Source organism: Cetorhinus maximus, chromosome 4 (genome assembly GCF_964194155.1).
Source record: "Cetorhinus maximus chromosome 4, sCetMax3.hap1.1, whole genome shotgun sequence".
In the NCBI taxonomy this organism is placed as follows: Eukaryota; Metazoa; Chordata; class Chondrichthyes; order Lamniformes; family Cetorhinidae; genus Cetorhinus; species Cetorhinus maximus.
The window spans coordinates 7,828,458-7,852,213 of record NC_135882.1 but is presented as its reverse complement, the minus strand read 5'-3'; the positions used below and the strand labels follow the sequence as shown (position 1 = coordinate 7,852,213).

General features: G+C 42.1%; 2 protein-coding genes across 7 annotated transcripts in view; one reads left to right on the top strand and one right to left on the bottom strand.

The window, feature by feature from the left end:
• LOC144679486 (myelin basic protein-like) overlaps positions 1-1,986 on the top strand; it is a 207,677-nt gene extending 205,691 nt beyond the window's left edge. For all 3 annotated transcript variants that reach the window (XM_078539902.1, XM_078539904.1, XM_078539903.1), the window contains one exon: positions 282-1,986. In XM_078539902.1, coding sequence (XP_078396028.1) covers positions 282-317 — 36 coding nt within the window. In that variant the 3' untranslated portion in view covers positions 318-1,986. The remainder of the gene's footprint in view (positions 1-281) is intronic.
• Positions 1,987-9,226: 7,240 nt separating this feature from the next.
• Positions 9,227-23,756, bottom strand: part of LOC144679483 (zinc finger protein 236) — a 136,175-nt gene continuing 121,645 nt past the window's right edge. For 3 of the 4 annotated variants that reach the window (XM_078539900.1, XM_078539897.1, XM_078539898.1), the window contains exons 29-32: positions 20,336-20,533; positions 17,635-17,764; positions 13,449-13,625; positions 9,227-11,613 (exon numbers count right to left, since the gene is read on the bottom strand). In XM_078539900.1, coding sequence (XP_078396026.1) covers positions 11,483-11,613; positions 13,449-13,625; positions 17,635-17,764; positions 20,336-20,533 — 636 coding nt within the window. In that variant the 3' untranslated portion in view covers positions 9,227-11,482. The remainder of the gene's footprint in view (positions 11,614-13,448; positions 13,626-17,634; positions 17,765-20,335; positions 20,534-23,756) is intronic. The other variant, XM_078539899.1, reaches the window with a different exon arrangement.

Below are 23,756 nucleotides of genomic sequence, written 5' to 3'. Positions count from 1 at the left end.
TGGAAGAGGGGGTGGGTGGTGGGGGGTGCGGGGAAAAGAGGAGGTGATCGACATTGATTGACATCCACAGCTCGCCTGAATTATGATGAGATCCGTGGATGGATTTAGTCCCTTCTGGTGCACTGACAAATTTAGACCCCAATGTCTCAAGGTTAAAGGCTTTGTTAAAAGTGCTGACTGACCTGTGGATTTTGCCAGCATCTTCTGTTGATCATCCGCTGCTTATTAATTGTACACGTACCTTCCTTTGAATATTCAATCCTTACTTTTGTTCCCAACAGGGGAAAAAAGGTGAAGGTTCACCTGCTAGACGTTAAATCCACATCAACGAGTTCAGCAGAAAGGCATGCTTCATAAAAATGAAAAGAAATCCTTGCTCGGTGTCGTATATTAACAGTCTTATCACTTCACGTATTAACTGGCATTTACTCCACCCCTCAAAAAATGACTGGCATACAAATATGATCCACTACTGATCGGGTTATAGCCTGCTGTTCTTAATGCAAGGTTGCTTAATTCAAATTATGTTAACTTGATTATTTTAAAGCAAACAGAAACATCTTTTATTTAAATTTCTTCATTTGAACCACTGGATAATATGAGCAAAGAATTATTTTAACAGGAGTAAACTGTATGAATTGTACGTTAAATGGAATATTTTACACTCACTCCAAAGTTATGGTCTTAAACACGATACATGAAGGTGCCAATATTCTTAAAACTTTCTTTTCACTGGCCTTTTCTACAGATATAGAAATAAAGAACCTAATGCTTTTCAATGAAGTTATTGCATCTTGACTTAGGCATGGCTATTCTCCACCACATCTATCAGCAGAGTTCCCTGTAAAAGAATGTTGAGACAATTGCTAATGTTTTACTAAATGTTTTAGCGCTATATAAAATTAAGAAGTAAAGTTGTCCGGCAGTTGCTGTGCAGATCAATAAACTCCAATTTGAACACAAATGCCATTTGTTGCTTGGGCCAAAGGAAACGGTTCAGTAGAACTGTGCGTGTTAAAGCTACTGAAACATTTTCCCACATATACCATGTAGACTTTAGGGTGCTTTAACAAAGGTAAGCAGCATTACGTGTTGTAAAGCTGTGAACACCAAGGGTATTATAACTAACCTGAATCTAATGCTAACTCTTAGCACTGAGAATGATTGTTTGATAAACTAAATTCCATAGGTTTGGGCAATGGACCATCCCTGTGCGAGTGCTCTTTTGAATTGCACTGTTCTTGTAACTGAAATAATATTTTATTACCTTGATACTTACACGTGTATCCCCAATTGTTTTCTTTTGCCTCTGTAAAGTAACTACTAGTGCATAAAATGGCAAGTTTATACTCACCACAACCTTTAGGTGACACTGGGCAATTTTCTCACAGCTTGCACGCGATAACCCCCCCGAGGATGTCATGAGAGCGAATGCCTCTGCACTTGTAAACGATGCTAATATGCGATGTACAAATACAACACTAAAGAACCCTTCCCCCAAATATTTTAATTAGGGTGTGGCACACACATACCCAGATCCCAGTAGAAAAACATTAGTATTCTTCACATGGTGCCAGACATTTTCTACTGGAGATGCAGGACAAATGCAAACCGGCCACCTCTTTCCTCAGTCCTGAATCCTGCTGCTATTGCTGCTCTTCAATTGTTTCTTCTGTCATCTGTGATTTAAGAATCCAGTGGACGAGGTGAAACGCACTCCAGCCAACATCTGCTCTTTTTGCATTCTCTAATAGATTATGTCGAAAACGTATGGGCAGGTGGATATCGAGAGTTATTATTAATGGTGGTTTTCCAATATATTGCCAGTCTATGTATGGTAACATGCTTATAGAGGATACATACTAGGAAAAGCTGAGTGATCATGTGTGAATAAGTGTTGTTTCTGAATGTACGTGTAAAATAAAATAATGCACCTAAACACTCTGTGTTTGTCCCTGTTAAAATAAAGTTACAATTATAATTCAATGGCAAAGATCGTTAACAAGTTATTTCGTACATTTGTTACAAACACTCATGCAAGCAGGGATTTGGTCAAATATACTGGGATTTCCAAAAGGCAAAAGCTCATGTCTGAAATTGATGGCAGCCACTGCTCGCTAGAGAGAGATCCATGTAGACTTGGCTGTAGAGGAAGAACTCAATGAGGCTGAACCAGTCAGGCTGGTGTACCAAGGAATCATTGACAGGACTTTGGCGATCAGAAGCAGCCCTTGTAGCCTCACTACGTACAGTTCCAGGGTTCTCTCGACAATACTGGCTCCATGCCACCACAATAGCTTGAACTGCCCCTGGAACTGCAACATGCAACACTATGCTTTCTTAAAATGTCAAAGCAGCATCAATCTGCTTCACCAATCCTTGCAGAGAGCTTTCAGTTTCCTCAAAGGGCTGTGGTTGATTAATTGCTGCAGAAGGATAGGCTATCAGCCCAGCTCAAGTCCTTATCTATATTCCCCCCTCCTACCTTAATCTAGCTGCACTCCACAGAGTACTAGGGACTGATATGTGGGGCCAAATCCCTGTCTATCATTAAAGATCAGAAAGCCTTCTTATTGAGGCGTTTTCAGGCCAATCCTCAAACCCCTTTTTTCCCCCCCAAGATGTCCGAGTCTCCTTTAGCATGGAATGCAAGGTGACAGAGTGTTGGTAAGTAAAACTACTTCAACACTCGGACTTCTGTACTTTGGGATGTCCGAGGAACACCGTGGAGTTGCCACTTGTAACTCACTCACTCGCTTTTCCAGAACCGCTTCATCCAATTCAGGGTCACGGGGAGTCGGAGCCTATCCCGACAGGCAATGGGCACTAGGGTGGGTACACCCAGCCACGGATGCCGGTCCATCACAGGGCAGACACACACACTGGGGGACAATTTACCATAGGCAATCCACCAAATCAGCATGTCTTTAGATGGTGGGAGGAAACCAGAGCACCCAGTGGAAACCCATGCAGGCACTGCTCAAAACCCTCTCGCTGGTCCACTCAACCAACAGAACAGCATTGCTGTTCTCCTCTGTTCTGCGCAGAGCTCTTAAGATTTTGAAGGGGCTACACTTACATAAACATGGGCCAAGAGAATAAGCTAAGCTTTCTACAAGCGCTATAAGGAGGAAGGAGAATGGATCCACAGGGATGGAAATACGAGAAAAACAGGCAGAAAAAGATTAAGAGGGTGACCAAAACTTGAAAGGGCCCTAAAAAAAAGTGCATCGGTGAAGATGCAGTATGTATTAGTAAAAACTTTCAGAAACAGGCATTCAGCCCATCATGCCTGTGATGGCTCTTTGAAAGCGCTGCCCAGTTAGTCTCACCCACCCCTGTTCTTTCCCCATTGCCCAGTAAACATTTCAATCTATGATTTGAAAAGGAAATCAAGCCAGTATGGGCTCACATTCAAGAATGCAACAAAACATACTTATTACATACCAATTGGCTTTCATCCCATTACCTTTCCCACTAGGAACAGTAGCATGGTGGCCCTGTTACTGGACTGGACTAATGATCTGACAACATGAGTTCACATTCCACCCTAGCACCTGGGGAATTCAGTTAATTAAACAAACCTGGAATTAAAAAGCTAGCATCAGTAACGGTAACTAACTCCTGGATTGGTGTAAAAGCCCACCTGGTTCAGTAATGCCCTTCAGGGAAAGCAATTACCTGGTCTGGTCATACATGCAACTCTGGATTCACAGCAATGTGCCTGACTCTTAACCGCCTCCAAAATGGCCTAGCAAGCCACACAGTTGTACCACACCGATACAATAAAGAATAATTTTTTAAAACTAGATAGAATTTGAACACAACAAAGGCACAAAAAGTCCAGTTGACCATGGAAAGTTCTCCTCACTAACATCTGGGGCCTTGTACCAAAATTGGGGGAGCTGTCCCACAGGCTAGTTAAGCAAAAGCCTGATTTAGTCAGACCCACAGACACATAACATCTCAGACTCTTGTTACCATTCCTGGCTATGTCCTGGACTAATGGCAGGGCAGACCTACCAGAGGTAGGTGAGAGTGGCTGCTCTTGACACCAAGGTCGCATTTGACCGAGTGTGGCATCAAGGACCCCTAGCAAAACTGAGTCAATGGGAACCGGGGAAAACTCTCCGCTGGTTGGAGTCTTACCTAGCACAGAGGAAGATGTTTGTGGTTGTTGGAGGTCAGTCATCTCAGCTCCAGGACATCACTGCAGGGGTTCCAACCATCTTCAGCTGCTTCACCAATGGCCTTCCTTCCATCATAAGGTCAGAGGTGGGGATGTTCGCTGATGATTGCACAATGTTCAACACCATTCGCGACTCCTCAGATACTGAAGCAGTCCATGTCCAAATGCAGCAAGACCTGGACAATATCCAGTCTTGGGCTGACAAGTGGCAAGTAACATTCGCGCCACACAAGTGCCAGGCAATAACCATATCCAACAACAGAGAATCCAACCATCGCCCCATCATGTTCAATGGCATTACCATCACTGAATCTGCCACTATCAACATCCTGGAGATTACCATTGACCAGAAACTGAGCTGGACTAGCCAAATAAATGCTGTGGTTACAAGAGCAGGTCAGAGGCTAGGAATTCTGCGGCGAGTAACTCACCTCCTTACTCCCCAAAGCCTGTCCACCATCTACAAGGCATAAGTCAGCAGTCTGATGAAATACTCCCCACTTGCCTGGATGAGTGCAGCTCCCACAACACTTAAGAAGCTTGACACAGTCCAGGACAAAGCAGACCACTTGATTGGCACCACATCCACAAACATTCACTCCCTCTGCCACCGACGCACAGTAGCAGCAGTGTGTACCGTCTACAAGATGCACTGCAGGAATTCACCAAGGCTCCTTCAACAGTACCTTCCAAACCTACGACCAATACCATCTAGAAGTACAAGGGCAGCAGACAGATGGGAACACCACCACCTGGAAGTTGCCCTCCAAGTCACTCACCATCCTGACCTGGAAATATATCGCTGTCCCTTCACTGTTGCTGAGTCAAAATCCTGGAATTCCCTTAACAGCACTGTGGGTGTACCTATGCCACATGGCCTGCAGCGGTTCAAGAAGGCAGCTCACCACCACCTTCTCAAGGGCAATTAAGGATGGGCAATAAATGCTGGCTCAGCCAGCGAAGCCCACATCCCGCAAATGAATTTTTAAAAAAGGTGGTGGCACAGTGACACTCCGTCAGGAAGTATTCCAGGGAATCTTCAACATTGACTCTGGACCCCATGAATTCATATGGCAAGGAAACCCTTGTTAATTAATAATTACTGCCCCCTCAGCTGAAAGATCAGTACTCCTCCATGTTGAAAACCAGTTGGAAGAAGCATTGTATCTAGCAAGGGAACAGAACATACTTGGGTGGGAAACTTCAATGCCTATCACCAAGAATCGCTCAGTAGCACCACTATTGACCAGGGCATAGATGCCAGACTGAGATTGCGGCAGATGGCGAGTGCAGCTTTTGACAGAATGTGGCATCATAGAACCACAGAAATGTTACGGTGCAGAAAGTGGCCATTCAGCCCATCATGTCTGTGCTGACCAAAAAGAGAAAAAAATAAACTAGACGCTAATTTTAATCCTCTTTTCCAGCATCTGGTCCATAGCCTTGCAGGCTACAGCACTTCAGATGTAGATCCAGCTATCTTAAATGAGTTGAGCTTTTCAGCCTCAACTACCAACTTAGGCAGTGAATTCCAGACACCCACCAGAGTGGGTCTTTCCTCATGTCCCCTCTTATCCTTCTGCCAATCACCTTAAATCTGTGCTCCCTGGTAATTGACCTCTCAGCTAGGGGAAACATGACTTTCCTGTCTATCTAGGCCCCTCATAATTTTGTACACCTCCATTAGGTCACCCTTTAGTCTCCTCTGTTCCAAGGAAAACAACCCTAGCCTATCCAATATCTCCTCATAGCTGCAATTTTCAAGCCCTGGCAACATCTTATTAAAATCTCCTCTGCTCTCTCTCCAGAACAATTATGTCCTTCCTGTAGTGTGGTGACCAGAACCATACACAAGCTTCCAGCTGTGGTCTAACCGGCGTTTTATACAGTTCCATCATTACATCCCTGCTTTTGTATTCAATACCTCTCCCAACAAAGGAAAACATTCCATATGCTTTCTTGACCACCTTGTCCACCTGTCCTGCCACATTCAAGGGTCTGTGGACATGCACTCCAAGATCTCTCACTTCCTCAACCCCTTTCAATAATTTCCCATTTATTGAGTATTCCCTTGCTTTGTTTACCCTTCCCATATGCATTACCTCACACTTTTCCAGATTGAATTCCATTTGCCACTTCTTTGCCCACTCAACCAAACCATTGATATCATTCTGGAGTCAACAGCTATCCTCTTCACTATCAGCTATATGGCCAATTTGTGTGTCATCTGCAAATTTCCCAATATGCCTCCCACATTTAAGTCTAAATCATTAATATACATAACAAACAGCAAAGGCCCCAACACTGAGCTCTGTGGAACACCACTGGAAACTGTCTTCCATTCTCAAAAACATCCATCGACCTTTACCCTTTGTTTCCTGTCACTGAGCCAATTTTGGATCCAACCTGTCACCTTCCCCTGTATCCCATGAGATCTCACTTTCCTGACCAGTCTGCCACGTGGGACCTTGTCAAATGCCTTACTGAAATCCATGTAGAAAACATCCACTACTCTACTCTCATCAATCCTCCTTGTTACTTCCTCAAAAAATTCTATTCAGTTAGTAAGGCACAATTGTCCCCTAACAAAACCATGTTGACTATCCCTGATCAATCAGTGCCTAAGTGATAGCTTAGCCTGTCTCTCAGAATTGTTTCCAATAATTTGCCCACCACCAAAGTCAGACTGGCCAGTCTATAATTTTCTGGCCTATCCCTCCCACTCTTTTTAAATAATGGTACAACGTTCGCAGACCTCCAATCCTCTGGGACCTCACCTGTAACTAGTGAGGATTGGAAAATGATCCTCAGAGCAAACACTATTTCCTCCCTGGCTTCAACAGCCTGGGATACAATCCATCTGACCCTGGTGATTTATCCACTTTCAAGGATGCCAGATCCTCCAGTCCTTTCTCTCTCACTATGCTTATGGCATCTAATATTTCACACTCCTCTTTAACTAGAATGCCTGCATCATCCCTCTCCTTAGTAAAGATAGAGACAAGTACTCATTGAGAGCCCTGCCCACATCTTCTGCATCAACCCACAAGTTACCATGTACATCTCTGACAGGCCCTGCCTTTCCCTTAGTTATTCTCTTGCTCTAAATGTACTGGTAAAACATATTAGGATTTTCTTTGATTTTACCTGCCAATATTTTTTCGTACCCTCGCTTTGCTTTCCTAATTTCCATTTTTACTTAGCCCCTGTACTTTCCATACTCCTCTAGGCTTTCTACAGTATTAAGTCTTTTGCGACTGTCATAACCTTTCTTTCTCCACTTTATCTTGGATAACCAGGGGGCTCTAGATTTGGGAGTACCATCCTTTTTCTTTGTGGGGACATATCTACACTGTGCCCGTAGAATCTCACCTTTGAATGTCTCCCACTGATTTGACAGTTTTTCCTTCTAATAGCTCTATCCAGTCCACTCTTACCAGTTCACCTCTCAGCTTCGTAAAATTTGTCTTCCCTCAATTTAGAACTTTTACTCCTGTTCTATCTTTGTTCTTTTCCATAATGATGCTAAATCTAACTGTATTATGGTCACTATCTCCAAAATGTTCTCCCACTGCTACTTCATCCACTTACCCAGCTTCATTTCCTAAGACTAAATCTAGACTTACACCCCCTCTCGTTGGACTTGTTATGTGCTAGCTAAAGAAGTTCTCTTGAATGCAGTTCATGCACCCTTTGTGCCTTCACAATGTTTGTATTGATATTAGAGTAGTTGAAGTCCCCAACGATTACAGTCCTATTGTTTTTGCACTCAGAAATCTGTCTACATATTTGCTCTTCTAACTCCCTTCCATTATTTGGGGGTCTATAAGTACACTCTTAGCAGTGTGACTGCCCCTTTTTTATTTCTGAGCTCAACACATATGGCCTCATTTGATGCTTCATTTAGAATATCATCCCTCCTCACAGCTGTAATTTCTTTAACCAATAGAGCTACACCGCCACCATTTTTATCTTCTTCCCTATCCTGCCTGAAAACTCTATATCCAGGGATGTTGAGCTGATCTCCTCAAGCCAAGTTTCCGTTATAGGAAAGGAAATCTAATGGGAATTGGGGGAAAGCTCAGTCTCCACTGGCTGGACTCACACCTAGCATAAAGGAGGGTGATTGTGGTCATTGCAGGCCAATCATCTCAAATTCAGAACTTTGGTGCAAGAGTTCTTCAAGCTAGTGTCTGAGACCAACCACCTTCAGCAGCTTCATCAATGACCTTCCTGCCACCATAAAGGTCAGAAGTGGGAATATTTGCGGATGATTACAGTGTTCAGTTCCATTGCCATTCCTCAGGTAACGAAGCAGTCTGTGCTCACATGCAGCAAGGCCGGGACTCTTCCCATCGTTAACATCTTTGGGGTCACCCTTGGTCAGAAACTGAACTGGACCAGCCATATAAATTCTGTGGCTACAAGAGCAGGTCAGTGGTTAGGAATTGTGCAGCAATTCCCCAAAGCCTGTCTGCCATCTACAAGGCACCAGTCAGGAGTGTGATGGAATACTCTCCACTTGCCTGGATGAGTGCAGCTCCAACAGCACTCAAGAAGCTCGGACACCATGCAGAACAAAGCAGCCCAACTGATGGGCACCCCATTCACCACCTTAAACATTCACTCCCGCCACCACATCATGGCAACAATGTGTACCATCTTCAAGATGCACAAGATTTCGACACCTCCTCCCAAATGCACGATCTCTACTGCCTAGAAGAATGAAGTCAGCAGGCACATGGGAACCATTCCTTGGAAATATATTGACTGTTTTGCTGTGGCAAAATCCTAGAACTCCGTAACAGCCCTGTGGGAGTACCTACCGCACACAGGCTGCCACGGTTAAGAAACTGCCTCCTTCTCAAGGCCAGTTAGGGACAGATCATAAATGTTGACCTAGCCAGCGACACCCACATCCCATGAATATAAAATTGAATCAATTATCAAGAATAAACTTGAGAGCTGGGGGTTGAGGTGCCACAGTTGCACACAGTGCCTCTGGAATATGAATGGGGAGAGAACGGAAAAAAAAAGTTAGGGTTCCAATTTTTATTCGGTACTTCACAACCTTCTGGAGTCAACAGTGAATCATTGAAATTTTAATTAGTTATTAATTTCAATAACTTCAGATTTTAACTATTTATGCAGAAGCAGGTGTTGGTCATGTTTCCAAAGTTACCATTCACACTTCGTCTATACCCAGCTTTTGTTTCTTTACTAGTCCCAATACCATCCCCTTTTGCCTTGAACCATCATCCCTTCATCATTTTCCACCCTGTCAAGACCTTCGACTTTTGTCCTTTCCCTCAGCCTCCCTATTTGTGTAAAAACTGTTAAATCGTTTCTCCCAGATCTGAAGAAAGGTCATGGACCTGAAACGTTAACTCTGTTTCTCATTCCACAGGCATCGCCTGTTCTGCCAAGTGTTTCCAGCATTTTCTGTTTATATTTTTAATTTTTATCTGTTGAGCTTGGTGGAAAATCTTCCACAATCAAACAGCATGCTGTCCCTCTACATTCACTGTGTATAAAATTCTGAGGGGGATAGATAGGGTAGGCAGGAAGGAACTTTTCCCCTTGGTGGAGGGATCAATAACCAGGGGGCATAGATTTAAGGTAAGGGGCAGGAGGATTAGAGGAAGAATTTTTTCATCTGGAACTCTCTGCCTGAAAGGGTAGTAGAGGCATAACACTTAAGAAGTATTTGGATGTGCACTTGCGATGACATGGCATACAAGGCTATGGGCCTAGTGCTGGAAAATGGGATTAGAATACTTAGGTACTTGTTTGACCGGCGCAGACTCAATGGGCCGAAGGGCCTTTTTCTGTGCTGTAGACCTCTATGACTGCCTGACACATTTATGAATAATTATTTATCCAAAGCTCTCATGGAACACTCCCCCAATGAAAATGAGCATCTCCAGAAGAGATGGGGAACAAACTGGGAAACAATGCATTTTCCCAGAAACAAAATGCAACACAACAGTTATTGTTCACTTGAAATAATTTAAAAAGCACAAAGCTGCTTATTAAAAACCAATAGTATTATTTGAAATATCTTGATTTAAATACATTACACATACTTACAAAAAAAATACCCTTGTGTCACAAATTATACAATTTATATACAAAGTACTTAAATTGTTAAACCAAAAAACAAGCTCCATTGGAGACAGAAGAAAGGTTCATCCTTTGATCATCATTCAAGATGCTTTTTGTTAGATTTATATGCTACCAGATTTTACAAATGTCACAGAGTTTTTACAGCATGTTCCAAAGTCAAATCAAAAAATGATGCACAAGGTTATATCAGGGTGGGGGGAAAAATTAACACTTTTGTTATATAATACAATGCGAAAAGTACAATACTGGAAAGAAGTGCCCGTGTAGCAACAGTGCAAACCGAAAATACCTTAGCCTTAGGATGTAGACAATATATACAGCTATGCACAAGTCCCCGGTCTAGAGACTAAAGTTTTTATCAAATGCACAAAACATTGTGCTACATACGTAAAGTGGGGAACAACTATAAAAATAATCTTTGGAATGCAACAAAATTCACCTTTACACAATCGGCTATTTATTTTGATACACGGAATAATTATATATTCTGAAAGTCAGTCACACCAGTGGCGAGTCATAACACTACAGATGAGTTAAAACATTCTGAGTAACTACCAGGCAGATCATAATTAAAAGTTCTCTGGAAATATGGCAGCTGATTTTCTCTGGCGATGGCAGAGCTATGGAACGGTCAGGTGATGGGAGATATGGAGCACAGCTCCCCCCACCTCCACCGCTGTCCGTCATTCTGACTAAGCAACCAGGCCAATTCTAATTCAGGTCTGCGGTGCTACTCTTGATACCACAGCAGTAGTTGCGCCCTGCACAGCAGGAACGAGCCAAGGCTTCCTCCGCAACAGGTCTTCAAATATAGATAAGTATGTGTCAGTACACTTCATTATCCTGCATCTTCTTGAACTTGGAGGTCATTCGCTTTTGCTTCAGAATACCATTTAGCATTGCATGCTGGCTAGACATACACGAAGTACTTCATGATTTTAGCCCTTTAAGCTCAAGGACAATTCCTTGTTTTAGCAGTTTATTTCTACTTTGACATAGATAAACAAACCTGGTGCCAGTTTGACTTTTTGCATGACTCAAGTGTGATACCTTTCAAACTCCTGACATAGAATAATTTGAAGGTCAGTAGAAATAATTTGACCTGTATAAAAAGTTTGTTGAACATGCAATTTCTTGCACTCAAGCAGTGTGGGGAGGGGAAATAAGTTAATGGAATACATTAGCTATCCTACAGTGCCATTCATTAGAAGATTCTGGAACAACTTCCACCAAGTCAAGGCCACGGCTTACATCATCGCCTTCTTGTTCTTGACTGCTTCCTGCGTCCTGACCACCGCCTGCAGGACCAAAAAAAAATATGAAAATCCTTTAAGCTCATGTAATTATTAGGTCTTTTGACCCCCCAAAGGATGTGTATTAATTATGCACAATTTCCAATATTATAGCTAAGCGCTCTTTCTCCTGCTAGGGCAGATCATTCAATAGCTTTCATGATTTTTCTCTACACTGGGGAGGAAGAAATTGGATTTGTGGACAACTCCTGGTGCAACGGTGATGGAGCACCTCGAACAAAGGTCTGAGGTTCACTCCCAATTGGGCTTCGTGCCTCATATCCATATTACAAATGAGCTCTGGACATCAACTGCATGTCGCAGTTATGGAGCCGTCCCCAAATTGGCTGACACCCAGTCAGTCTGCAGCTGAGCCCAGGGAGGGGTTTAAGGTGAATGGGAGTGGAGGCAAAGTGTGCAAGGTGATCGAGGTCCACAGTATCGATGGATTTCCTGCACCTCCATGCTCCATGGTAGGTAGCTAACAAAAACCTGTTCTCCGGGTGCCCTCTGAGGGCTTCTGGTTAGGGCTACGATGAGCCGGAAAAAATGAACAGCACATTTCTGTCGAATCTGGCACTGAGGTCCAAAATAACATGAAAGGCCCCTGACTAGCACATTCAAGAGACCCAAAGCCCGTACTAGGTGGGTGCCCTGAGCTCCCAATTTGGATTAAGGTGAGGTTGAACAGAGGTTGTGTTTGGAAGTTGATCCCCCAACATGAGATGTGCATCCACAAAAGACAGGCACAAGAGACCACTTCATTCCTCATTGTTTTTATCTAATACATGTAAATTTGCACTAAATAACTCCAACATGAAGGTTTAGTTGCAAATTTAAATGCAACAGGAAAATTATTTTTATAGCTGCCATTCCAGTTGGAAGATCATGATGTAATGTGTCCCCTCAAGGAAATACATTGTGGAATAAGCGTAGTGACGAATACATAAACTAGAAACTCAGTTCTGGGCACCATACTTTAGGAAAGGTGTGACGGCATTAGAGTGTGTTCAGAAAAAATTCACGAGATTAGTTCCATGGAGGTGAAATTTCAGTTAGGTAGAAAGATAGATTGGTGAAGTTGGGGTTGTTTTCCTTCAAGAAGAGAAGATTGAGAGGAGATTTGATAAGAGGTATTCAAAATCATGAAGGGTCTGGACAGAGTAAAGAAGGTAAACCTGTTTCCACACATGGAAGGTTTGAGAAGCAGAGGGCATAGATTTAAGGTAATTGGCAGAAGGAACAATGGATACATGGGAAACTTCTTCACGCAGCGAGTGATTGGGATCTGCGCTGCCTGAGAGTGTAGCAGAGGCAGGTTCAATCGAGGATTTCAAGAGGGAATTGGATTATTATCTGAAAAGGAAGAATGTGCACCCACTCTAAAGCCTTCACATCTTTTCTAAAGAATATGGGGGGAAGGCAGGAGAATGGCACCAAGTGCATTGCTCATTCGAAGAGCCGGCACAGACATGATGGGCTGAATAGCCTCCTGTGCTGTAACAATTCTGTGATGCTGCTTATACTTATTTACATCTAAGGAGGAGTGGCTAGTATCCCTAGATCTTTCGCTGAGTCTCCATGCTGTCAGCGTGGGAAAGCTGAGTTTTTGGGGTAGCGGGTAAATACAATAATTTTGACATGCAAATAATCTCCAACTGGGGCGTGGCCAGAGAGACTTTACAGCAGCTGCAGAGTTGAATCACAAGAGATTCACCGCTGGGTGATTCACCTTTTAAATATCGTCCGCTCCCCCACCCCACCCTGCCTTCTCTGCCAGCCTTTTACCAGTACTTTTGTTTTTCAGAATGGTTTACAGCTACAATCACTGTAACACTAACCAGGAAAGCCATGTGCCCTCTTCATATGTATCTTCATATTGCCTTTTTGTGTGAAAGAGATTCCGCAGTAATCACATTTATACGGTCTCTCACCAGTATGTTTCTTCATATGTACTTGTAGTGCATTTTTTTGGTTGAAGGCTTTTTCACAGAGGCTGCACTGAAATGGCCGTTCACCTGCAAAACAGCATAAAATACTTTCAGTTACAATGACCATTCGCAAATGTATTTCCATCCATTCTTACAAGATACACCAGCAAGTTGAAAATAATTTTGAAAGTTTCTGGCAAAAGCTCAGACTCTCAGACATCTACAACACAGAAGGAGGCGATTCGGCCCATCGTGCCTGCGCTGGTCAACAAAGATCTGACTACACTAATACCATTTTCCAGCGCTTGGCCCATAGCCCTGGAGGCTATTGCAACACAAGTGAATATCTAAATACTTCTCAAACGTTACTAGAGTTTCTGACTCCACCACCCTTTCAGGCAGAGAGTTCCAAACTCTCACCACCCTCTGGGTGAAAAAATTTCTCCTGAACTCCCCTCCTAGCCTCTACTTCTTAACTTAAAAGGTAAGCATACAAGTTAATCTTTATTACTTAATAAAACTAGAACAATTTTCGTGGGGATCTGGGTTCCAAAAGTATATTGGAGTACTGTGCTCTTTCATCTTTTTCAAGTAGGCATTTAATCTAGCTGAGCACATAAAATGAAAGTTTTCTCCCCTCAGTCTCCAAGACTCAAACCCAATTATTAGCACGTAATTTTAAACTGTACCAACACACAATTCACAGTTAATGTAATAGCTTCCACACAGCATTAGATAGCTGTGCGAAATGCAGCATTCCAGTGAGTATTTATACAAGGATGGCACAGTAAGGTAACAGGTTGGAATCTTACAATTCCTCCACAATACTGAGTTCTGACTGTAGCTGTTATTGTGAGGAAACACCTTAGCGGGTGGGGGGGTGGTCTTAGGGAGGATTGCAGAAATTTGTTTCCCCAAAGTCCAAGTAATTTGTCATAAAGGTGGTATCCCAAATAAAAAAAAACTTCCCATTCATTGTGGAATGCACTGAAGTAGTAGCACCATTTCAATTGGAAATTTTTTAATGAATGTGGAACAATGACATCCAAACTGGTACACATTCAAAGTCTATCAATAAACAGGACTCAACAGTAAGCTTTTTGAACACAAAGATCTAAAGCACCAACAAGCAATGACTATTTTAATGGTGCTTTGTGCTGGGAAAGTTCCTGATATTGACTCGCTAGTATGTAAGGTGACTTTAGATAGAATCACGTACTCTGTTACCCTGATGGATGCGAAGAATAGAACCTTACATCAAAGGAATGTATTACACCAAGACTGATGTTCACCCTTTCTTTAATTCTGAATAAAATGTCATGGCACTGATTCAATATTATCTTCCAAATATTCGTATCTCTTTGTGTTTCACATAACCCCTATGATTCTGAAGCCCCAAATACCTTCCCTTTTTCCTCAGTCCATAACTAAATTCATTCTGCTTACAGTGTTTCCCCGTGCAATATCATTGCTTACTCATGGCGTCACTCTCACAGGACAAGGCTTTCCAAAATCCCAACATGGCTAAGTCCTTAATCTTGATTTGGATAAAAATTTAAACCAACAATATAATTCGAGTTTATTCATTTATATAGGAAATATCTAGTGAGGCATTTGATTTAACCAACAGGAGCCGCCCTTAAAACAGCATCAGTATTTCAACAGAATACCAGAAGGCTTCCAATCCCTTGACCATTTTTGAATGCACTGCTAACATCTCCTTAGAAACAGCTTTTGAAGTCATTGAGCAGAGTTGTCAAGACAGCACACAAAGAAATACAGGCGGTACAACTTGAAAGAATGCTTGGATAATAATTAAAATAAATATTCTTAAGCGGCCTATGTAAGCGGCAGATAAACTAGTTTTAAAAGGATAAACTGTTGTTTTGACTGTGATATTAGTCAAAGTGAAATGGGTTGGGCATATGCTAATAAGGACATGAAGGGGAGTAAATTTTCAGTGACACTTTATGTAAATTGTTAGATCTGCTGATCTTAAATTCTTTTAAGTTAGGCACAAATGTATTGATGCAACCAAAATTAATCTCTCTAAATTCAATAAGCCTTTGAATATGGTTTGAGAAACACTGGCTTGTGCACAAAAGGTAATTTACTCAAAATATTAATGGGACAATTTTAGTATGTTTTGCTTCAGCTGACAAATTAAACTAAAATTCTGAATGTGTCCACTTCTTTACGTTGAAATGACCTTGTTCATTTACAAGCCTGCACAGGGAGAAGGGAGGGACTGAATCAAATTTGAGCCCTCATCTCCTCAATATCTCAGCCTCTTTGCAGGGGGAGGTGCTGCCTGGAGAGTTCGACATCACCAGCAAGGGGAAAAAGTCAATCACAGCCTTTCAAGACAGACTCTAGAGTTTGCAAGCAGCTGGTTGTGGCCGCTGGGGTGATCGGAGGACAGGCTATGCTCCAGCTATCTCAACAGCAAGAGTCGTCATATTAGGTGGATGAAAGAGAGAAAAATAGTTAAAACGCCCTCACTATGAGAAAAGAAAGTTAAAAAAAGTGGAAAAGGAGTAGGCTAGAACACACAACCAACTCTTCCTCCAGTGTTTATCACATCTATTGGGTTAGTGGAGGGGGAGGGGGGGTGGAGGGGGTTGGGGGAGGGGGGGTGGAGGGGGTTGGGGGGGGTGGGGGGTTAATCTCAATCTAATTTTCAGTGCATGCAAGCTCACAGTACAGAGCTATATTCAACCTAACAGGCAATGTCACCCAACAAGGGTACAATGATACACTGGTGTAGTGTAGTAAGTGGTTATTTCCTGACACTCAGGTTAAGGGGAAGTGGGAAAATATATGCTGCATCTAACTCATGCATTAGTTGACCTGCAGAATTACTGGGCACAGATGAGGTGTGAAAGGCAGGAAAATATTCTATCCTATACAACAAGTGTATATAACTTCAGACTCAAAACAGAAAGCGGAAAAATATAATAAATCATGTCATGTTGTATCATGTCATGATGACTGTTAAACAAAAATCTCTTTATAACAAGAGGTAGAGGGAAGAGTTGTGAAATACCAGACAAATTCAGATCAATTCTCTTCCTATCTAACTGGATAAAGATGAACTGAAACTGTCATGTCATGTTTTGTTAGAATTGTAGATATTAAATTGTATGTTGATGTGGCTTTAAATCTAGATTAAACAAAGTAAAATAAAGCTTTGAAGTGTGCAAGAGTCCAATGCATTTTCAACCACCTTATAATTCTTACGCTAAATTACAATGCATTTGAGAAATTACTACTTCTGAACAAGTAATGATCAAAAATTTCTACATTGCAGTAAATGATCTCAGTCATCATATGCCCAATAAATGTACAAGAACTGCAATCATCCTCAATCTTGTGTCTAGTAAATTGCAATTCAGATGGAGGGATTAAGATGCACAGTCTAAATTATGCACACCCTTCCGTCATCAAAATTCAGAATGAGGTTGTGAAATTCATAAATAAATCAGGTTGCTAATACAGTTCAACACCCCCTCCCCCCCCCACTTTTCTTTTTCTCTTCCTTTGGTCCTCTTAAAAAAAAAACTTAATAGTTGAAATAATTTGCAGTTCTGTTACCAGTCAGCCTTAAGACAAATTCAACATAATTGAAAATGATTCATAGAATCATACAGCGCACAGAGGGCAGCCATTTGGCTCATCATGCCTGTTCTGGCTCTCTGAAAGAACCACAAAATTGTCCCACTTCCCTGCTCTTTCCCCACAGTCTTATAATTCTTTTCCTTTTCAAGTATATATCCAATTTCCTTTTGAAAGTTACTACTGAGTCCGCTTCCACCGCTCTTTCAGGCAGTGCATTCCAGATCATCATAACTCTCATCGACGCTGGCTTTTTTTTTGCCTGCTGACCTAAATCTCTCCCCTCTGGTTATCAACCTGCCTGCCAATGGAAATAGTTTCCCCCTATCTATTCTATCAAAACCCCTTATAACTTTGAACACCTCCATTAAATCTCCCAAAACTTCTCAATATGAACCATACGAAATTTATTTAAGGAAAATTTCCATCATTCTACCATTGTACATTGTCCATAATATCCGAGATATTAACTGACGAATACCTGTGTGGATCCGATTGTGCCTCTCCAGCTGGCTGGGCTTAGCAAATGCCTTGTCACAGGATTCACATTTGTACAGTTTAGGCTTCTGACTGCTAGGTGAAGGTCCAGGTTGGTGGGTCTGAAGATGGTCCTTTGATTAAAAATAACATTTCTAATATTTACAATTCCACAACACACATCAGTAAATACTAAATACTTCATGAAAATATAGTTAATACATAATTATAGCATAATTTTATCAGCACATAATAATTTTTCACTATAGCATCATGCAGCACAGGGAGAGGCCTTACGGCCCAATGTGCTAGTGCTGGTTCTTTGAAAATGCCAGATCCACAGCCCCTCTTTTTGTATGTAAGCCTGTAAGCTCCTCAAACTCAAGTGCCTTCCAACACCCTTTTAAACTTATTTATAGAATCAGCTTCTACCAACTTTTCAGCTAGAGCATTCCAAACCCTGACAACACTGGAGAAAAAATAAAATCTCATCTCCCCTCTAGATACTTTACCAATAATTGATTTCAAATCTACGACTTCACTAAATGGAACAGTTCTGCTCTAGCTACTCTTATCAAAACCCCTCATCGTTACTGCTATCAGGTTACCATTAATCTTCTCTGCTCCAAGAAAAGCAGTCCTAACTTTTCCAACTTCTCATAACTGAAGACCTCCCCCATCCCAGATAACATTCTGATAAACCCCCTCTGTACCCTTTTCGGAGGCCTTTACACACTTCCTGAAGTGTTGTGTCCAGATCACTCCAGTTGAAGTCTAACTAGTAATTTATAAAGCTCAAGTCAGTGGATGAGGCTTCCAAATGTATATGTGGGGAACTAACGCTAGTGGGCGGGTGCGGCTTATTAATGCACTTTTTGTTAATTGGCCCTACATTAAATGTATCATGAAGGAACTTCAGAAATTAACAGGCACACATTTTAGTTCTGGCTAAGTGAAGCTCAGCATAAAACTTACTGCCTGCACATTTTAGGGATCATCTTATTCGTGCAACTATCCTGCAACCTGAGTCAGCTATATCCTTGTGTTGGATGCCAGCTTAATGGGGAAATGCAGAAAATTGGGAGCATCCAGCCCAGAAAGGGGCAAATATTAAAACAGCTTTCACAAAGGATCAAAATAGGTTTGAAATATTTTTCATGCTTTGTGGGGAGAAGAAGGGAGGGATGGCATGCAGAAAAGTCGAGCTTTCTTTCACATTATTTCATTTCAAAGTGCAAGCAGGGAACAGAGTTGCGCGGGTAAATGGTGGAGTTGTATGGAAATCGCTCATCGTTTGGTGGCTGCTGGAGTGCGGCATGAGGAAGAGTGCTCTATTTGGCATTTCAGGGCACCCCCAACAGATAACTGTGGTACACCCTGCTTGTTAGGAGGTGGTAACCAGGTTCATAGGTTTGTATGGTGCTGTAGGAGGTTGGAACAGCACTGTTCATGTTAAGGAACATGACAATAGACAAACAATATTGTTTACCATGACACAAGACCGCACTGCAGATTGATACCCGCTACTTATTCCACCCCTGCTGTTCACCCATGCAAATCTTCATTTGTTACCTTACAGATTTATCCTTGCATTTCATGCAAACCTATATTTCAGCAACACACCTTTCAAGTACGTCACACATCAAGTCACTGTAACACAACCTAGCTGCATGACGCCTGGCCAGTTATGGGCACATGTTAGCCACATGCCCATCACTGTACATGTGTTCCTTCAACTTACAGCATCTTGAGGTTCTGGTTGCAAAGCCAGATGGCACAAAATTCAAGAGAATACATCCCAGGTGGAAAAAGGCTCAAAAATCATTATGCTCCCTTAGACCAAGTCATAATTGGCATCCTGCCACATCAGAAGATGAAGGGAATAGGTTGACAATTGTGAAGCAAAGGCTTCTACTACATTCAGGCTCAGTATAATTCAGCTGTTATATCATCCTCCTATTAGGGCTGAAATGTCTATCCGATTCCTAAAGATTCTTTTATATTATGATGCCCATTACGAACCTGTACAATAAGGTTTTAAAACATGAAACTATTTCTATAGCGTAACAGTGGAAATAAACTTGAAAGGAATTAAATAAATTTAAATGAATTAAATAAAAACTGCTACATTGTTGACTCTTAACTGTTGTCGGAAATGGTCTAGCAATCCACTCAATTGTGATCAATGCGACTGCTAACCAGCATCTTCTCAAGGGTAATCAGGGAAGGACAATAAATGGTGGCTTTGCCAGCAATGCCCACACCTTGTGAATGAAGAAAGTTGTCAATGGAAAAAGTGCTACTTGCATCCATCAAACTATGTTGGATTCCCAGCAAGGAAGGTGGAGGCTGACTGGTTCACAGGCATCTGCTAGTGCCTCTCTATAATAATGACTTTCATTTATATAGTGCCTTTAACACAGTAAAATGTCCCCAGGTGCTTCACAGGAGTGATTATCAAACACATAGGAAGATACAAGGGCAGGTGACCAAAAGTTTGGTCCAAGAGATAGGTTTTAAAGAGTGTCTTGAGGGAGGAGAGATAGAGCGAGATAGAAGTTTTGATATAACAGCCTAGATATAACAGCTTAAAGAAATGCAAGTAATGTCCTGCTGCTGCACCAAGCATAAATGGGGTGATGCCCAAATAAAAACTCTGCAACATGAGTAGCAAATCTGATACGTTTTTGATTTTATTCAATTACCTTGAGATGGGCTGCTCGTTTGAAGGCTTTGCTGCAGACGTTGCATATGTGGATTCTTTCCTCCCCGTGGGCTTCTCGGCAATGTCGACGCAGCATGGAGCCTGAAGAGAAGCTTTGGCTACAATTGGGACAGTGATTTATCTGGCCCTCATCATCTGTCTGACTGTCCTCTGTAAAACTAATCGTTGTCTCAGTTACCTAAACCAGAAGGTGCAAATTCAGTTCATGATGATTAGTAGCTGGTGCAAACTTTGTCAGAATGGCAAAACCAATTTTCTTGGCTTTGTCGATTTGCATAATTCTCGCTATCTCAAGAGCATGAGTTACGGGAGCACAACATTACTGTGTATGTGAAAATTAGAGACACACATAAAAGAGTTGAAGGTAAAGCAAGGCCAATGTGCAGCCATGAATCTGCATGCAGGTGATGGTGCAGCCCAACAAATGATCCATTGTTTGATGGCTAATCTGCTTTCTAACTGCTCAGTTCCCATTCCCTTTTCTATCCTTAAGGGATCTGATGTGGTATAGTTCCATGGACACTCTCTGGCACCGCCCCAAGTGACTATTATTCACGAGTGGCCTAAACGTGAAATGCCCAACAAATCTCTGTAACCTCCTCCAGCCCTACAACACTCCACGATAGCCACACTCCTCCAATTCTAGCTTCTTCCACATCCCTGACTTACTTCACCCCACCATTGGCAGCCGTGTCTTCAGTTGTCAGGGCTCTGGAATCCCCTCCCTAAACCTCCCCACTTTTCTTTCCCCCTTTTAAGATGCCTCTTAATACCTACTTCTTTGACCAAGCAGTCCAAGCATTTGTTTGTGTGAATCGGTGGCAAATTATGTTTGATGGTCATGCCTGTGAAGGACCTTGGGATGTTCAGCTAATTCAAAGACTCTATATAAATGCACATTATTGTTTCCTGGCATTTTGACACTGTGGCCATCCCAGCTGTGCTACTAGTTGGAATTGCTGCAGAACAAACAGAAGGACCCTGGCTAGCTTTCCCTGGCCTAACCCTGTGGGTGTTGAGGCCACCAGTAGCAAGCTGCTGCTGCTTCCCTGACTGAGATAGAAACATAGAAACTAGGAGCAGGAGTAGGCCATTTGGCCCTTCAAGCCTTCTCCGCCATTCATTATGATCATGGCTGATCATCCAACTCAGTGGCCTGCTCCCGCTTTCTCCCCATACCCTTTGATCCCTTTCGCCCCAAGAGCTATATCTAACTGCTTCTTGAAAGCATACAATGTTTTGGTCTCAACTACTTTCTGTGGTAACGAATTCCACAGGCTCACCACTCTCTAGGTGAAGAAATTTCACCTCATCTTAGTCCTAAATGGTCTACCCCATATCCTCAGACTGTGACCGCTGGTTCTGGACTCCCCCACCATCGGGAACATCCTTCCTGCATCTACCCCGTCTAGTCCTGTTAGAATTTTATAGGTTTCTATGAGATCCCCCCCTCATTCTTCTGAACTCCAGCGAATAATCGACTCAATCTCTCCTCATATGTCAGTCCCGCCATCCCAGGAATCAGTCTGGTAAACCTTCACTGCACTCCCTCTATAGCAAGTGCATCCTTCCTCAGATAACTGCACACAATATTCCAGGTGTGGTCTCACCAAGGCCCTGTACAATTGCAGCAAGACATCCCTGTTCCTGTACTCGAATCCTCTGGCTATGAAGGTCAACATACCATTTGCCTTCTTTACCGCCTGCTGCGCCTTCATGCTTACCTTCAGCGACTGGTGTACAAGGACACCCAGGTCTCGTTGCACATTCCCCTCTCTCAATTTATAGCCATTCAGATAATAATCTGCCTTCCTGTTTTTGCTACCAGAATGGATTATCTCACGTTTATCCACATTGTACTGCATCTGACATGCATTTGCTCACTCACTCAAATCAATTAAGTCAAAGTCCAGAAGTTAAACTGATGTTTACTGGTGTGGATGACTCAATTATTCTCTTGCAAAAATCCAGTGAGAGTGGAATTATATTGATTGACCTTATGCGCATTTAAAGAAAAAAAACTTGCCGTTACACAACACTTTTCATGTCTTCAGGATGATTCAAAACACTTCACAGCTAATTAATTACTTTTAAAATGTAGTCGCTGTTACGTAAGCAAACCCAGCAACAAATTTCCAAACTTAGGTTACTCAAACCATAAATATGTTGTGGTGACTATTGAGGCACGTTGACTAAGGCACTGGGAAAACTCACCTTGTTCTTCTTTCAGACACACCTCAAGTCCTTTTGCACCTACCCCAACAGGCAGATTAGGCCTCAGTTTAACTGCTGGTGAATCCAATGATAAGAGAGACAGAATTTCTCTACAACTATTACTCAACATTTCAAACTATTCCACATGGAGGGCTTCCATTATTCTATTCATTAGGATGAATTTATTTTATAGCATCTTGATTCATTGCCCTCCCCACAGGAAGCCAGTACTTCAAAATTGTTGGACCTGATGATTTTCTCCAAATATCCCTGCTCTGGCCTGTCCCTTCTTGCTTTCCTGATCTGTGGATGGTCATCACTCGCTCCACCCTCTATCTGTTCTCCATATCTCAGTGTGGGGTCATTACTGTCTGAAACTTTTGCTTCAAAACTCTCTCTTGGTATTGTCCCTACCTCTAGCTTTTAACTCCAGTTCAAGTAATTTTAGCTGAAGACACTTCCTGCAGATGCTGTTGGTTTGAGTCAACAGCTGTTACTCAAAACTCACAAAAAGGCATATCTCTGTCCCTTCTCATGCTGCTCTTTATTCTAAATGTTGGTTAAGCTATGGTGAAGTTTATCTTCTTTATCTACTTACATTTCAATTAAACAACTGTGCTCCCCATTCCCACTCTAGCCAAACTCCTTTTTTTGAAATCTCTGTCCCCATCTTACGTTGCAGGGTGGTCTATGCTCAAACTGTTAGGAATAACAGAGTAACTAATAAAAAGCTTAGCATGCCAAGCCATGCTGCTCCTCGTGATAATTCATTCTAGAGTTAGCTCCTAAATTACTTTGTTTATTGGATGAAGGAATTCAGCTATGCAGAGAGACTACAGAAACAGGCATTATTTTCCTTAGAAAGAAAATTGAGGGGAATTTAATGGAGGTGTTCAAAATTATATGGGATCTTGATAAGACTAGTTAGGGATAAACTGTTTCCACAGGCACCGGGGTATGTATAAAGAGGCCTCAGATTTAAGTTAATTGGCAAAAAAACATCAGAGGGGAGGAAGAGGAGAATGCGTTTTACTCTGGAAACAGTGCTTGAACGGGTGGTGGAAGCTGATTCAATTGTATCTTTCAGGAAATAATTTGGATATATTCTTGAAAAGGAAAACTTTGTAGGGCTATGGGTAAAGAGCAGGGGAATGAGACTAGTTGCATCAAAGAGCCAGCATGGGAGT